The sequence below is a fragment of the Ambystoma mexicanum genome, chromosome 11 (genome assembly GCF_040938575.1).
Source record: "Ambystoma mexicanum isolate Mex_15411 chromosome 11, UKY_AmexF1_1, whole genome shotgun sequence".
NCBI lineage: Eukaryota > Metazoa > Chordata > Amphibia > Caudata > Ambystomatidae > Ambystoma > Ambystoma mexicanum.
Window position 1 is genome coordinate 153,778,578 of NC_090934.1, and position 16,367 is coordinate 153,794,944.

Below are 16,367 nucleotides of genomic sequence, written 5' to 3' on the forward strand. Positions count from 1 at the left end.
TTAGTGAGCTTTGCAATTTCGTTTTTTCTAAATAGTTTTCACCTTTAAAAAAAATCTGTTTCCCTATTCTATCCTTCCCCCATCATACCCCGATCACGGATTCGAATTATAATCCTTTATGTTTTACTTTTACTTCTCATGTGTTGCCTGTATTAAAATTGGATTTCCTATGTGTGCTAGCTAGTCTGTTTTCAAGCCCAATTTGTCCTTTAGTGTAAGCAGCCCCAAGTAACTGTGTGCATAGCAGTAGTATTGAATCATTGAAAATCCATTTTTCCATTGTTGCAGTGCTTAACTGTTGGTGCTAACACTTTGTGGTAAAATGTTATTTTTCTGTTCTACCATATTTAAAAAAAAAAAAGGAATCGAGTGTAATAGTATTTGTTAACCTGGTGGTTTTGTAGAGATTACTGCATTTTGTGTTGCCAAAAAATTTGTGGCTATGCAGTTGGTTGATTTTCCTCTTTCATTAAATAAATATCCTGATACACAATGGCCTGGTTCCTAGTCCATTGTGACGCGGGGTGTTTGTGGAGATTGGGTCCGAGTCGGGTTGGAGGCCTACTCAAAAGAATCTGTAGTGTATTAAAAATAAAAAGCGTTTTATTGTGCGCCACACCCGCTGTAGGGGAAGGACTTCCCTAGCAGGCGTGTGCCGTGTAATAAACTGACAGCGATGATACTGGGGCTTCATATAAGGGAGCGAAGTGATTGACCCATTGGGAAGCAGTAATACAAGTATCTGGCGAAAACAAATTGTTTTGCGGGCAAGAGACCGCCCACAGGGCTCCGATCATCTGACATGGCTGCACCTTCAAGTGAATGCTAGCACTTAATGCAGTAAATTCATTTTTTCAGGATGGTTCCATCTTTGAATGCTTCCTTGTTGCCATTATTTTTGATTGTCTGTCTAGAACAGCAGTATTTAACACCTACTGAAGGTTTCAAATTTAGTGTTTCGATCTTTGTCAAACCAACCTGCTATAAACTTTGATTTCGCCTAAATTTCCTCAAGCGATCACTCGTTTCTTTGGAACATGCATGCTAAGCATTCTTTACTAACATATGGTACAACTACATTGGAGCCATTTCCATGTTTGAAGGCCATAAGATTCTTTTGATTATTATCCAAAGGGGTTTTCTTTCCTAAATATGAACTGTTTTTAGCCCTTCATTCTCGGGTGTCTAATCTGCCAAATGCAGTTTAAGAGGATGAGTTTGTATTTTCTCAATTCCAAAACCGACTTGACGCAAGTTCAGTATGTAGCCCTTTTGTATTGCTTTTTTACCTGGTCGATTGTTTAAATCCATTTGCTACTCTTCTGAATATGGAGTGCAATTTTGTCTGGTCTTGGATAGAAGTAACCTCAGATGTTTTCAGCTTTCCTAAAGACAAAGAACATCTATTAGATGAAGTAGCCTTCTCTCTCCCAACTGCTGTAGTGGGTATCATGCTAACCTCAGGGTTCATCCGAAGGTGCTGTCCACGCTCTTGTCAGCTATTCTAAGGTGTAAGCATTTTGTTAGAAATTCTTCAAACTCAAGAGTCTTTATTTAGTTACATTTACACCTCCGATTCTTGTTCTATTAAGAACTCCTCAGAAGTTATTCCTTATGTGTCATTTCAACACCATCTATACTCTTTGCAGAGTACAACTTACTTGGCACCCGTGCTTTTGCCTGTTCAAGCTGCCAACCTTTGATGAGTCATTTCAGCACCATAGGCCCTCACAGTACTCTGGGCATCATGTGCCGTTTTGGCACCATGAAGGTCTTCGGTGATATTTTCCTCTTCTGCACTATGTTTGCTATCACCAGGTTGCCTTTCAATCCTGTGCAATTTATGGGGCACCTGTACCGTTCCTCTAGCATTTTAGGGTTACTGTTACAAGCCCCAAAAGAATTCCTGACTAAAAAGACGGTTGGCTGTATACATGGTGTTGAGTCACCAATACATGCGCTGAATTTGTCTTGGTGTCTTGTTTAACTGAACACTCGAAGGCTCTTTAATCAGTTTTGTTTGTCCTCAAACCATGTTTATGTTCATAGGCATCGAGGAGGCTTTATTGGAGCACGCTGTAGGCAATATCTTGTATAGACCAGAGGTCATAACCAGATGAGCATCCTTACTGCCCATACCTTATTTGAGGCTCTTAGAAAACCATGCCTCAACAAGTAGTATCCAGCTGAGACTCCATTTTGACTTACAGATCCTCAGAGTGAGTTGTTAATCCTGCACAAAGTCCACAGAACTAACAACCCATATATTGAACCATCATGGTTCCTTTTGAGTTCAATAGGTCTAAATGATCAACAAAAGCTCAATTTGCTTTCTACATTTTCCTGTGGAAGAACTTTGTTAATCAATTTACATGAGTCCAGGCTTACATGATGGGCAACATTTAAAGGGAGCCTTTTTCATTACGCCAACACACTGAAGACAAAGGAGTTAAAGAAACAAAATACCATTCATTATCTGACACATCCTGCCTCTGCACCACTGCAGAAATAGACCAGGCAACACAATCTCATCAAAAGCTTCAAAATCGTTTTTTTGTCTTCTCCACTCCAACTTAGGGCCAATACCTGAACAATCCGAGGAAGGTGCTCAATAAGAGGCTGGTGTCAGAAGCAAGTACACTTCCTGTAATGATCCAACTAGGAGGATTGTTCTCATTAATGGTGTTCAGAATGAGGTGCTAACCCAGAGTTACATCTTCAAGTTCACTCGACCTTTCTAGTTGCAAGGCTGGCACAACAGTCAAGGCAACAAGCTCAATAAGGGAAGCGGTGTGAGAAGGTACAATGATCATCAACGTGCAATTCAGGAAGTGATTTACGATACATTGCAGTCATGTAATTTGATGTGCTCCTCACATTTATACACTTTTGGGAGCGGAAATCTTTTAGGTGGGACCATAGACACTGGCTCTTCCTAAATGTGGGTCATATAGGCTCCATCGCGAGTACTCTATATATTCACCAAATCATAAATCGATACCAACACCACAAGTCTGTAGCATATTCACCCAATTACTTTCTTTATGGACTTCAGGGTTTTAAATTTAAATAATTTGCAATCTGGGCAGTTTGTTTACTCATGATCACAGACTATTGGACATAGTGTTCGTCAACCCCACAGGTATCCGACTACATCCCAAACAGAAATTGTGTCTGGTTCATGGGCCCAGAACCCCTCCATCTAAAAAACCATAAAGTTTGCAAAACTAATTTTACATGCTCCAAGCGCCTTGGCCCAGTTTTATTTGTGGACCCAGATCACTTCGCAGATGTTATGCTATTACTGGTCCAGAAGCCAAACATCACTCCCCACAGGTAGCCATGTTAAAATACAAAACAAGTCTTCCTCCTTTCAACGGTTCAGCCGAATACTGGAGAAGAAGCCATTTGAAGATGGCATCCACTCAGCAGTCGAAGATGCAAGGATTTTACTTCCTGCTAGCAGTTAGTTGTACACCAATCTTAACGCCCATTTTGAGAATTTGTAAACACCTTGCAACATTCTGGACTAATCCCCAGATGGCAGTGTAAGACTTCCACTACCAAAAATGTAAATCGTAAGGGCACTTAAGGTTTCAATGAAAGTCCCATTATCGAAACATTTTAAAAACATTAAAAAAAATGTTTTTTTTTTTTAAAAAAAAAAAAGGAAAAAAAAAATTGGACTTCAAGACACTGGTGATTAAAATATTAGCAATTCATTTACACTTGCCGCTATGGATTGGTGCAAAACTTAGCCTACATGCACCATTTTAGGAGGTTGGCCACTGAACATATGCCAGAGTTAGTTGAGAAAAGCACATAAGAAAATCCCATAGCATATCCAATAGCCAAGATACGTAATCATAACTTCCATTTAAATAGCAAATGGAAATAACCATGAACTGTAGCAAATATTTTATTAATGCCCTTGTTATACAGAGTTCAGTGAAAAAAATATAATAAAGCATCTTTTTTTGGCTGAGATATCTATTTGAAAATACGAAGCCACTCAAAACATCAATAGCCAATCTTTTGCAGAGAGCACTCGGAGGCAGTCACGCAGTTAGGCATATAGTTTTTTTTTATATACAAACATCATACAGTGGCACTTATGTACTCAAGTCGTCCAGCAGATTAGGGGCATAAAATGACAACTGGAAAAGGTGCTTCACTGAAACAGTAACAGGGGGAACTTATCCTTCCCAGCACGGCCATTTATGCCCGAATCCCTAACGGCTTCACATTGAGTCAAACGATGATAAATAGGGGGCACTTAGAATGTAGACTGAACTGCTTTTGGAAGGTGCACCAATTAGTGGATTAATGATCATAGCAATCGACTGGAGGTCCGTACCATTTTAAAAACAAGGGAACAAAAGGCAGGAATGGGGATATGAAATGCATCAAAACTAAACGGATTTACAAGGTTTTAAAACATTGCAGGGGAAATGCATCAGTCTTTTTTTTTTATGAACTGGTCATAAATACTGCAAGCAACTGAAATTATACAGCAAAAATGAAGGTAATGTTATGGGATCCTGGGTGTTTTCCGAATACATATTCCAATCACAGAAGGGCAGTTTTACTCAATGACATTTTTGGTCATCCATTAAAACAAGGCAGCTGGAAATAAGTCTGTTAAGGTTGAAGCCACAAAGAACACAAATCAAAGCAAACTTCCTGATGATTTAGTGAATAATCCCAATAAAAATGTTTTTCCAAGGGCACAAAGTTCTGCTGAATGAAACCATTGCTGCGCCTTCACTTGCCTTGAGTGCAATGTAGAAAGCAGCCTCTAGTCCAATGCACAGTTCAGTGTCAAACCATGCAAACGTAGTCACGTGTCACATCCGAGTTGCCGCTTCTCAGGCAACACACACCAAGAGGAAGCTTCACGTGACTGGAAAGGTACAAATGAACCTTCTTGGAATGTTGTGAACTACTGAATCATAATCAGCAGGCACAATGTGTTGGAGCCTCAAAAATAAAAAAGTGACTGTTGAATGCAAGCACACATTTCCATGTAAATCAACATGAAGGGCTTGCAAGCTGCGAACTGTGCTCAAGATGCACCTCTTCTGATCTTTACAGGAACACTACTGCAGCTTTTAACCTCAAGCCAAATTACACTGAAAGCACGGACTGCATAAAAAAGATGACAGGTGAAGGCCCAATTAGTAATCAGGAATTCATACTCCATAATCTTCAAGTGTGTTCATAGCTTGATGACACAGGTTGTGGAAATGAGTCAGATGTTGAACATGTAGTGAGTTTATCCACTGGAGTCAGCACCAGAACTGCAACTTCTGAAATTCACACCTTGTGCACATCATGTTTCCGACTTTGGATTCAAGTTGGCAACTGTTCACCCAGTTCAAGCCTAAACTGCATTGGCAGGTGTGCCATTCTGAGTCACTGCATTTAAATTTGGGGTATTTGCTTGATGACTCAAGGTTCTGTGGGAAGCCAACCCTACTTCAAACACTTCATGAATAGCTTTACGGAAACAGTGAAAATTGTAGTCTATCAAACCTGTCAAAAAAGAAAACAAAATGTATTAGTTATAACAAAAAAAAAAAAAAGCAAAGCACCACATGACAGAACCAGATATATACATAATGCCTCCACTTAATCTTAAAGCCAGAGCCAGCAAATCGCCCGGAGGGCAGTAAAAGCTCTTTTCACAAAGCCATGCATGAACCCACTGTGGCAGGAAATGGCCCCTTCCATGACTAGACACACGCCGCCAGCACACCCCTCCCCCCATTATCCGAACCGATCCCGAACTTCAAGCAAGCACTGAGGGGGGCTTCCATTACAATTAAAACTGATGCTTAACAAGCGGTCATAACAAAAGCTAAACATATGGTTCAACAAACGATCGTAATAAAAACTACAAATGTGCCAAACATTAGTACAGGTAATGAAGGAAAAGTAATACAAGTACAGGACGATCCGGGAAATTACTCTTAGACTCAAGAACTACGCATCCAGAGAGACAAAAAAAAAACGAATTCAATCATCATGCCACCCAATAGACGATCCACTTTGGAAAGTCATCTGAAGCTCTGCGTAAAGAGGCCGCCAGGGCAGCACTGACAGTTCTGCCTGCCTGCTTGCTATTGCTTGATGTCTTTAACTGAGACAGCAAGACACGCCAAAACAGAGACAAGCCAGGCAAGATGCAGTCGCTGGATGCACGGAATAAAGAGGCAGCAGTGGAAAATCATTAAATGTTTGGTTACTTTGTAGCACAGGCAACAACCGATCTGCTAGTTGCAATACAAGCTAGCAAGGTCTATGCCCTTGCTGCTTGCCACAACCTGTCGCTTGCACGGGGCTCCACATGGGCAAGAGTGCATAACAGATTTGTTTACAGGCAGACTGGTGAGATTTTAAACAAAATAAAAATCTACTTTGCACCACTTTGATGGCCTTTAATCTCGACAGAATATAAAAATACAGCTTCTAATTTGGGAAGCCTTTCAGAACTTTAATACACTACTTAGTTTGTCATAAAAGCATATTATTCAACTCAATCCTATCTGCTGCAAGGCGGCTCAGTGCTTGTAACCTGGCCATCATGCTCAACTAGATATTTAAATAAAACATTTAAAAAAAAAAAAAAAAACACACTGCTGGGCAACCACCCCTCTACACAAAGCGGTAACCTCTGTTGCTTGGAAAATCAAATAATGTTTTGGACCCTCGCCTCCCCTCACTCCCCCATGGAATCAAGAGAATTCCCGTCACCTGCCAGTGCCTTTCTGCCTCATTGGTGCCCCAGAGTGGAGGGACAGAAGGCACCAGCACCATGTGAGAAGTATAACAAAACGAGTTTCCATAACACATACACATTGTGTACGAGTCACAACTAGTGCATAGGCAAAATTAAAACAAATGACTATTCTAGGTTAGTCGTTGGCTCCTTTACTACACTCGCCCACTCATATTTGAAGCCAATATTAACAACCCCTCCCCCACACTAAAATAAATCAACCAAAGTATATATTTAATTACTTGGAATAGAGCTGTGCCTCCCCTACCCCAGTCACCAAATGTTGCCTCCCACATTATCTTCTAACCGCTAACAGGTTACATGGGCAAAACACTAATGCAATTTTTTCCCCCCTCATTCCCCCCCAAATAACCTTCCACTCCAGGGATATTTCCCCCCGCCCCCCCAAAATGCAGTTGGACCAAATCTGGCAGAGATAGAATATATTTGGGAAAGATTTTATTGTATTGTGCTACATAGGATGGAAAACTACCAAGCATTTCACTTCATTATTTTAAAGGAAAAAGTTTGCTCCAATTCTAGAATCAACCACTTATCCCAATGTGTAGTCATGCAGCCATTAATGTTGAAGTGATTAGTGTGGCAAGACCAGTATTCTTCAAAGAAAGGTGATCTAGAGACTGAAGTTGGAGCCGCAGACAGCAGGGATCTAATCAATGCTTCAGCATTTATCACTTCACCCTGGGTAAATCCCGTCTGTTCACGCCTACATTCTAAATATGGATTTTTTTTATTTTAATCACACAAGAACCGTACAAAGGACTCTAGTACCATTACAGTTTCCCAGCGCCTTATGCATCAAAACCTGGTTTCTGTAATATGGTGCACATCTCGCTGTTACATGTACATCACTTCACGTTCAGGCTGCTCCTACTACATTAAATGTTACTTGGAAAGTGCTTTACCGCTACTCTGAGTTAGAGGTCTACTGTACCAAAGATTTTTTTTTAAAGCTGAATCTTTGCATATGCTTTTATGGAACTTTGAGAGACGGCAACCAAACACTTCCAGGGGTCAAACCATGCTTTACGTAGCAAATTAGACACGTATACTGTCAGTTGTGTTACAGGCTCTGTATTCTGATGGCATCATGAATTTTGACGGTAGTTTGCTTTGGTTTAATTGTCAATACTGAGGATCTCTTAGCCACAGCCAACTTCTGTTGCTCTTACATTAAATGGAGAACTGCTTCCGAACTAGGATGGTATTACTAGAGTTTGTAAAGGAAAGTGGGAAATGTACATGCAAACAGATCACTCATTAAAAGATAGCAGAATTGCACCATTTTATTTCATTTCCTGGGCAAGCTCCTGGAGAAACTGGCCATCTCCCAGCTTAACCTCCATGCTGAATCTGTTGGTAATCTTCATGACCATCAATCCGGCTTCAGAGCGGCCAGAAGCACGGAAACTGCTCTCCTGAACATCCGTGAGGACCTGCTCCTGAACCTCGATTCCAACACTCCCTGTGTTCTCATTCTGCTCGATCTCTCCTCTGCCTTTGACACTGTCAACCATGCCATCCTGCTCAACTGTCTCCGTGATAACCTGGGTATCACTGGTCAGGCTCTGGCATGGCGGACCTCTTTCCTTTCCGGTCGACCCTCCCAGGTCCAAATGGGCTCCTTCCTCTCTGACATCTTTTTCTCCACCTGTGGTGTCCCCCAGGGATCCAACCTCTCTCCCTGGCTTTTCAACCAGTATCTGGCACTCCTTGCCCACCGCATCGCCGCTCTCTGCCCCTACTTCCAGTGCTATGCAGACGATACCCAGCTCATTTTCAGGCTACCCTCGGCCTCCTCCTCGCCTTCCCTCATCTCCGACTGTCTGTCTGCTATCCAGGAATGGTGTGCCGCCAATGACCTCTGCCTCAACGCCAGTAAGACTGAGATTCTACTCATCGGCACACCCACTCCCTCCTTCCCTGCAGCTCTCTGGCCGGCCTCCCTTGGCCCCCTTCCTGCAAGGCTAAAAACCTCGGGGTCATCTTCGACTCCACACTCTCCTTCTCTCCTCATATATCTGACGTCTAAGAAGTCACACTACCAGCTGCACCTCCTCAGAGGTATTCTTCCCTTCCTCTCCTTCCCCCAGAAGCTCACTGTCTCCCGAGCCCTGGTTCTCTCAAGGCTGGACTACTGTAACAGCCTCTATCTTAATCTGCCTGCCTCCACTCTCCGCCCTCTGCAACTTATCCAGAACAGAACTGCGAGACTTGTCCTTGGCCTCAAGCCCAGGGACCGTATCTCTCCAGGACTGAAATCCCTTCACTGGCTCCCAGTGGCTGCGAGGATTAAGTTCAAAACCCTCTGCATTGTCCACAAGGCCTTCTGGGGCCTAAATACCTTCAACTCTCTCTTCCTAAATATCTTCCCTCACGAGCCCTTCGCTCATCCGTCTCCAACTCCCTCATGGTCAGCCGCTTCTCGAAGCAACGAGCTGGGGGTAGATCTCTCTCCGCAGCTGGGGCCTCCCTCTGGAACAGCCTTCCTGCCTCCCTGAAACTTGAGGAGAACCATCTCCGGTTCCGGAAGCACCTCAAAACCTTCCTCTTCGCTTCTGCCTTCTCTCTCCCTCTCCCCTGCTAAACCTGCTTAACTCCCCACTGAATTCAGCACTAAACCTGCATCTGGGCCACTCTCAGCAACCTCGGTCCAGGGCCCAGCCACTCTCCACTTGCACTGCCTCCCTGGCTCCCCCTGTACTGTGGGACTGTCACTGTATCCCTACAGCCCCCTTCCCAGCACTTGCTCTGCACTTACCTCGCACTTGCTACTAGCTGGCCCTTTTTATTTATTATTTATTATTTTTACGCTACTTACCTTGTACTGCACTTTCCCCCCCACCTCCTCCCCCTGCACTTTCTCCTTAACTCTGCACTTGCGCGATCTGAATGACACCTGGCCTAGTAGGATCGTTTGTCTGTCTTCCCCTTGTTTCCCTCCCTCCCTGCCTCGTCGCGCCTTGAAACACTTGTGTATAGGCGCGTTACAAATACCATATCATATCATAAAAACACATTTTAATTACAGCACAGCTTGATCAGGACGTTAATCAGTGCTTTTAAACTAATTTTCACATTCTCAGTAAATGCAGTGGTTAATTCCACCCACCAAAAAAAGTTTTTCACAAATATCAGATGATCGTTGGAGCGTTTGGCATATGACATGCAGGTCTACATCAGTCTGTTTTCATACATTTATACTAAACATAGAAGAGGGTCATATTTTGTTAACTACACATACCCTGCCAAGCCAACAAAGGAAGCCTAATATTTGGAGAGAAAAATAAAACAACAAGAATTCAAAATGTTCTTGATAAGAGGGATCTCGTCCCCAGCACATAGGGCAAGTCCCAATATCCAATTTATGAAGATAATCTGCAGACCATGATTCTCTTCTGGTTTATGTTCCAGCGGTGTTAAATAAACCCAAAAATAGTCTTCTGGCATTTATTTTTATGGTCATTATACTCCTATTTATATTACCCTCTCAGTCGCCAACCTGGGACAAACCAGATCAAACGCTTACCAAACATAACTGGGAGCATAGGTCTAAACGCAACTGTAAATTTAACAAGATTTGCAATCAATACGCAGACCTAGTTAACGGGAACTGGGGCACCAGATATCTGGGGTTCAAGAAGAGCAGCATTGCATTCCTTTAACAGTTTATATTAAAGATTCGATCAGTTTTAAATTCATATGGTATGCAACTCTCATCCAGTATTTGGTTCAGAACGTAACACTCAACTAAACCTTAAGTTGGCAACATTAATAGTGTATAGGAACAAAACTTGCCTCTATAATGTTCTTTCTGATGGATGACCTTTCATGTATTACTCATCTTTGATAATCCTATCCACAGGAAGGAATCCATTAGAAATAACTAGATTCCAGCATAATGCTCATATCCTCTACATAATTGCTCACTGAGGTCATCTTCAGAGTCTATTTTATGCTATCTTGTGCTTTTCTCGAGATATGTTTTCTGTATATCCCATCAGTTAGGAAACTGAAGAGGATTAAACAATTCTAGAGCTTACAATGCTTTCCTTTTACAATAATAAGGTATGGATACATATTACAATAATGTGGTAGATTACAAAGACCTTTGTAACAGAAATACAAGAGCTTTCGCCACAAAGTGTGAGAGTGATCAACCTATAGTGGACATATAGGGTTTCCAGCAAGTAGGACCAACCTCTCACTGGTAAGAGTGATTGAGCAGTACACTGGTATAAAAAAAAAAAAAAAAAAAAAAAAAAAAAAAAAAAAGAACACATCACTGTCAAGTGAGAATAGGTAAAAGATTAGGCAGATAAAGTACGTGGAAAACACAGACAACAAGCATTACTTATCCAGTAATCTTCTGTGGCTTGTATCTGCTTAGAATCACATGCAAGCCGCCATCTAGTGGTTAGTTTCACAAATTACAATAGAGCATCAACAGAAGCGTTCGCATCACTATCTTACTCTGTGTGCAGGTACGGATGATGTCCACCCCCACCCCGCGAACCTCCATGCGCAGACGTAATCCAATTGCATTTTCTGATATGACCAGATGTACTGTACAAGAGCACAGATTTTCAGCTTCCACCTCGGTATGCTGGGCAGGCACCCTTGATAAGCAGAAACAAGCCACAGAAAGAAGATACTGGGGAAATGATTTCAGCCTCTGAAGCTTGTGAATCTCCTTAGATTTGCAGTCTTTGCATAGACTAGCTTGCCATACCTGGTGGTGGGTTTTTGGCTGGGGATCCTGTGGGGTGGTGGTTGGGTTAATAAAAAAATCACTATGGTTGATATATGTTCAAGGAAGGAGGAAAGCTTTTGTATGCCAGGTCCTTTAGTGAAGCCTTGTGCGTTGGCTCAAAGGGAGGACCCATTTGTTTTTAAATGTCTGTATGTAGATCCCAGGCAGTGTCTGCACGGCTGGTGGGTGTTGAGATGGATTTCTGAACTCTGACCTGGTGAGCAGAGCTTCAGAAGGCCAGCCTAGTTTCTTGGAACAGGGTAACCTTCTGGACAAGCCATACCAAACAAGGTAGCATTGGCGGCGGTGAAGACTAGGTCTCAGGAGGGATGAGGGTGATCGAAAACCAACAATGAGCACACAGTAAACGAAACCACAAATTACTCAGTCAAAAATAGATGAACAAGTTACTTACCAACTGGTAACGTTCTTTCGATTGGATGTTCCTCCAACGTATTCCTCATCTTAGATGTATTCCATCCAGCTTTAGCTCCTTCAGAAAGTTTCTCAGCAGAGGGTGCTGTGCGTCGATGTAGTCGAGTCGATGGTCCCTCGAAGGCCTCCGTCAAGGGTGATGTCATCAGGTATACAAGTAGCACACGCGGTGCCCATTGGCCTCCGTTCTGTTTTCCCCCCACACTTGTTCTACTGTGTAGATTGTACCGGTAGTCCGGTATTAGCCTTGCGAGAGTTGAAGTAGCAATAACCCGGAAAATCTACAGAGGGGTAGGATGGGAGGGCGATGAGGAATACGTTGGAGGAACATCCAATCGAAAGAACGTTACTAGCTGTAAGTAACTTGTTCTTCGAATGGATTGTGTCCTCCAACGTATTCCTCATCTTAGATAGACTCCCAAAGCAGTATGGAAAATTCTCTGGAGGAGAGAGTAGATTTTTGATATGCCTATATGTCTAAATTAGGGCTGTACCGAATAGCCTATTTAGTATTCGGCCGAATACCGAATAGTTTGTCAACTATTCGGCCGAAGCCGAATATGAAGCCGAATAGTTGCTTTATTTAATAAATCATGTTGCAAACTTCAAAAAACACACTTATTAAAAAACGAATAAAGCACCCTTTTAAATGCATTCTATACTTTTATTTCTCCTCATTGTAATTAATGTAGCATCTTTATTTAAAGCATAAAAGCCAGAAATAAAGCAGATTTAAACAAAATGAAGGGACCAAATGTAGAGAGGATTGTTGCATATTCCGTGGCAGTTAAAGTAGGAGGCTTCACAAATGCAAAAGGACTGCCTTTGTGAATCAGATGCATTGCATTCTCTATCCAGTTGCAAAGTCGATGTGGTCGAGTTTCGAAACTTCTTTGCAGCTCACATAGAAATGTATAAAATGGTTCATGTCGGCTCATGCAGGACACAAGTCAGAGGAAATCTGAAATGCGTGAACTCTATCTCACAACTATTCACCCCACCCAAACAAATGCTGCTCACTTTTCACTTATCTTAGCCACTCCTTCTCGCCAATACACAAACATTTGCAACTTATCATTCCTGATAAAATATCAGATAATGTTAAACTCAGGACTCAAGTAGTTAAAAAAAGAATAAGGGGGACTATGACGTACGCAATGGGAAGTGAAATGACAGGAACTGAAAGTATCTATGCACATTTCTTTCAGTTTGTCTTTTCCAACTGAAAAAAGTGCACATTGCATATAAACATTTGCCAAAAGAAAGATTTTCCTGTATTGTTGCAGGCTAGGCATAAAAGATGAGCACCTTTTATGTCTAAGAATCTAACAAAACATGCCCTAAAGAGCAGATTACAATAGAAGATATTTTTCAGCTGTGTGATAGCAATTTGTCTGGTCTAATTCTATTCAGTTTTGCAAACTGAAGTCTATATTTGCCTTTTGAGTTCATGTTGCATTGGATTCAAATGAGAATGTCAAATTATTCGGCAAGAGCCGAATAGCAAGAAACTATTCGGCCGGAGCCCAATAGCTTTATTTCAGCCAGAATCCGGCCGAATACTTACTCAAAGCCGAAGTTCGGTACACCCCTAGTCTAAATATAGTACTGCTTTACCAGAATTCAGCTCCTTAGACTGGGAAGCATCCAGACTATAGAATTTTGAAAAAGTATGCAGCGATTACCAAGTTGCTGCTTCACAAATGGATTTTATGGGAACACCTCTTTGAAGGGCTTTCGAAGAGGCGATGCCTCTAGTGGAATGGGGCCTTAAGCCTTCTGGCGGGTCTTTCTCCGCCAATCTGTAGCATTCTAAAATGCAAAGTACAATCCAACGTGATAGGTTTGTTTTGATACCGATTGGCTTAATTTCCTTCTGGCGTAGCCAATGAAAAGTTGATTATCCACTCCAAGTTTGGAAAGCCTAGAAATGTAAAAGCTTAGAGCTCTTCTCGGGTCCAACCTGTGCAATCGTTCCTCTTCCTTACTAGGATTGGGTGGAGGATAGAATGCGGGTAGAACAATTTTCTGATTTAAATACCACTCTGTCCCTATGGAACACAGTATAGGGTGGCCCAGAAGACAATGCCTGCAATTCGCTCACTCTTCTTGCAGGTGTTAAAGCAACTAGGAAAGCAGTTTTCCATGTTAGTAATCTTAATGGACAAGTGTGCAAGGGGTTAAAAGGGGCACACATTAAGAATTTTAGAGCCAGATTAAGATACCAAATTGGTACTTGGAAAGGGTAAGGAGGAAACACATTGGTGAGTCCTTTTAAGAATTGTACTATTAAAGGAATTTTGAAATAGGAGCATTCTTCTGACGAGCGCTTGAAAATGAAAGCGCTGCAAGATAATCTTTAATGGTTCCAACATTTAGACCTCTATGTGCTAGGGACAAGAGGAAGGACAGTACTTCCAGAATAGAACATAGAAAAGGATCAACTTTCTTTTCTCTGCACAAGTTGCAAAACTTTTTCCAATGGCAACGGTATAGAGATTTTGTTGCTGGCCTTCTTGCTGAAAGCAACACCTCCATGACGTCATCTGGAAGGTCCCAATCCTTGTATCTCAGCCTTTGAAATACCAAGCGTGAAGGTCGAGAATCTTGACCTCTGGATGGAGAACCTGGCCCTCCATTTGTGAGAGAAGGTCCTCTCTCTCAGGAAGACGTAACGGGGGACAGAGGGACATGTCTAGAAGGTCTGTGTACCACGTTCTCCTGGCCCAATCCAGGGCAATTAGGATCATGAGTTTCCGAACCATCTCAGTCTCCTGATGACCTGAGGAATGACGGGAATTGGAGGGAACGCGTATAATAGTGGGAAGTTCCACTCCACCACGAACGTGTCCCCCAGGGCTCCTCTTTGGGGAAATTCCCTTGAGCAATGTTTTCCTCTGACAGAAGGTAGAAAAGCCTTCAGCGCTAGTCTGATTGCTCTCAGCTCTAAAAGGTTGCTGTGTAGTTTGGACTCCGATGGGAGACCAACGACCGACGATTGTCAGATCGTTGGCATGAGCTCCCCACCCCATGAGTGAGGCGTCCGTCACTACTGTATTCTCCGGCCATGGTGCCAAAACTGTTCTCCTTTTAGGATATTCTCTGTGCAAGTCCACCACAGAAGTCCACCACAGAAGATCCTGCCGAACCGTGTTTGGAATCTGAAGAAAATCCATCATTTGACCTGAAAACTGGGACCATTGAGTCTTTAGAGCCCATTGAAGGGATCTCATCCTCATTCGTGCCTCTGGCACTAGGAAGATGCAGGATGCCAAGAGGCAGAGCAACCTTAAGTCGTAGGCTTGGAGATTTTGGCCATTTTGCAATTTTAAAACCATCTGAAGAATGTCTTGAGCCCTCGACTTGGGAGGCGAGCTCTTTCCCAAAGATGTGTCTAACACAGCCCCTATGTACTGGAGCTGTTAGGAAGATGTCATTTGTGACTTCTTGAAACTGAGGGAGAAGCCCAGTCTGTGGAGGAAGTGGCAGGTGACTTTCAGATGATCCAGTGCTTATTCGGCAGAATGTGCCCTGATCAACCAATCGTACAGGTAGGGGTTGACGTGAATTCCCCCTCTGAGGTGCGCTGCCACCACTACCATTAACTTTGTGAAGACCCTCGGACGGAGGTCAAACCGAATAGCAGAACTCGAAACTGATAGTGAGTTGCCAACTATGAACCTCAGGTATTTTCTGTGCTTGAGATGAATTGGCACATGAAAATAAGCATCCTGGAGGTCCAATGACACCAACCAATCCTGAAGTTGAAGGGCCTGAAGGATCTGAGAAAGAGTAACCATCTTGAACTTGTCCTTCCTGAGGAGCTTGTTCAGCCTCCAAGTCCAAGATGGGTCTCAGTCCTCAGTACTTTTTGGGGATCAAAAAGCAAGGAGAGTACCATCCCTTGTTCTTCTCCGCTACAGGTACTAGCTCTATAGCACCTTTCTCCAGCAGGGTTAGAACTTTCGGCTGTATGAGCGGGTCTGAAAACTTCAAAAAGGGTGTCTCCCGGGTGGATTGCTTTGAGGTTGCATTTGAAAAGCAAGGCAGTAACCATGGGCTATTATTTCTAGAGCCCAAACATCTGAAGTAATGGCTCGCTATTCTTGCAGATGCTGTAACAGTCTGCTTTCCCACAGGTGTCTTGGTTTTGTAGCGGTTGCTGCGGCCGCTGATGGCAAAGAGGCTGCAGCTGGAGCTGGCTTTGCACATTTTCCTCACCCACCGCGAGTGGCCTCTCTCTGGCCCCTTTGACTGGTCATTCCTCTCGCCTTTCCATATGAGGAGTAGTAACAATAGGATCGTCCCCTCCACGATTGACTGGTGCACAAAAAGGCTGAGGTTGCCTAATAGCAGCTCCTAAAGACTTGGCAGCTG

The 16,367-nt window shown here is 42.8% G+C and overlaps 1 protein-coding gene across 2 annotated transcripts in view; it reads right to left on the minus strand.

The window, feature by feature from the left end:
* Nucleotides 1-3,903: 3,903 nt before the first annotated feature.
* RRAGC (Ras related GTP binding C) overlaps nucleotides 3,904-16,367 on the minus strand; it is a 231,910-nt gene continuing 219,446 nt past the window's right edge. For both annotated transcript variants that reach the window (XM_069622673.1, XM_069622672.1), the window contains one exon: nucleotides 3,904-5,535. In XM_069622673.1, the coding sequence (XP_069478774.1) occupies nucleotides 5,384-5,535 (152 nt within the window). In that variant the 3' untranslated portion in view covers nucleotides 3,904-5,383. The remainder of the gene's footprint in view (nucleotides 5,536-16,367) is intronic.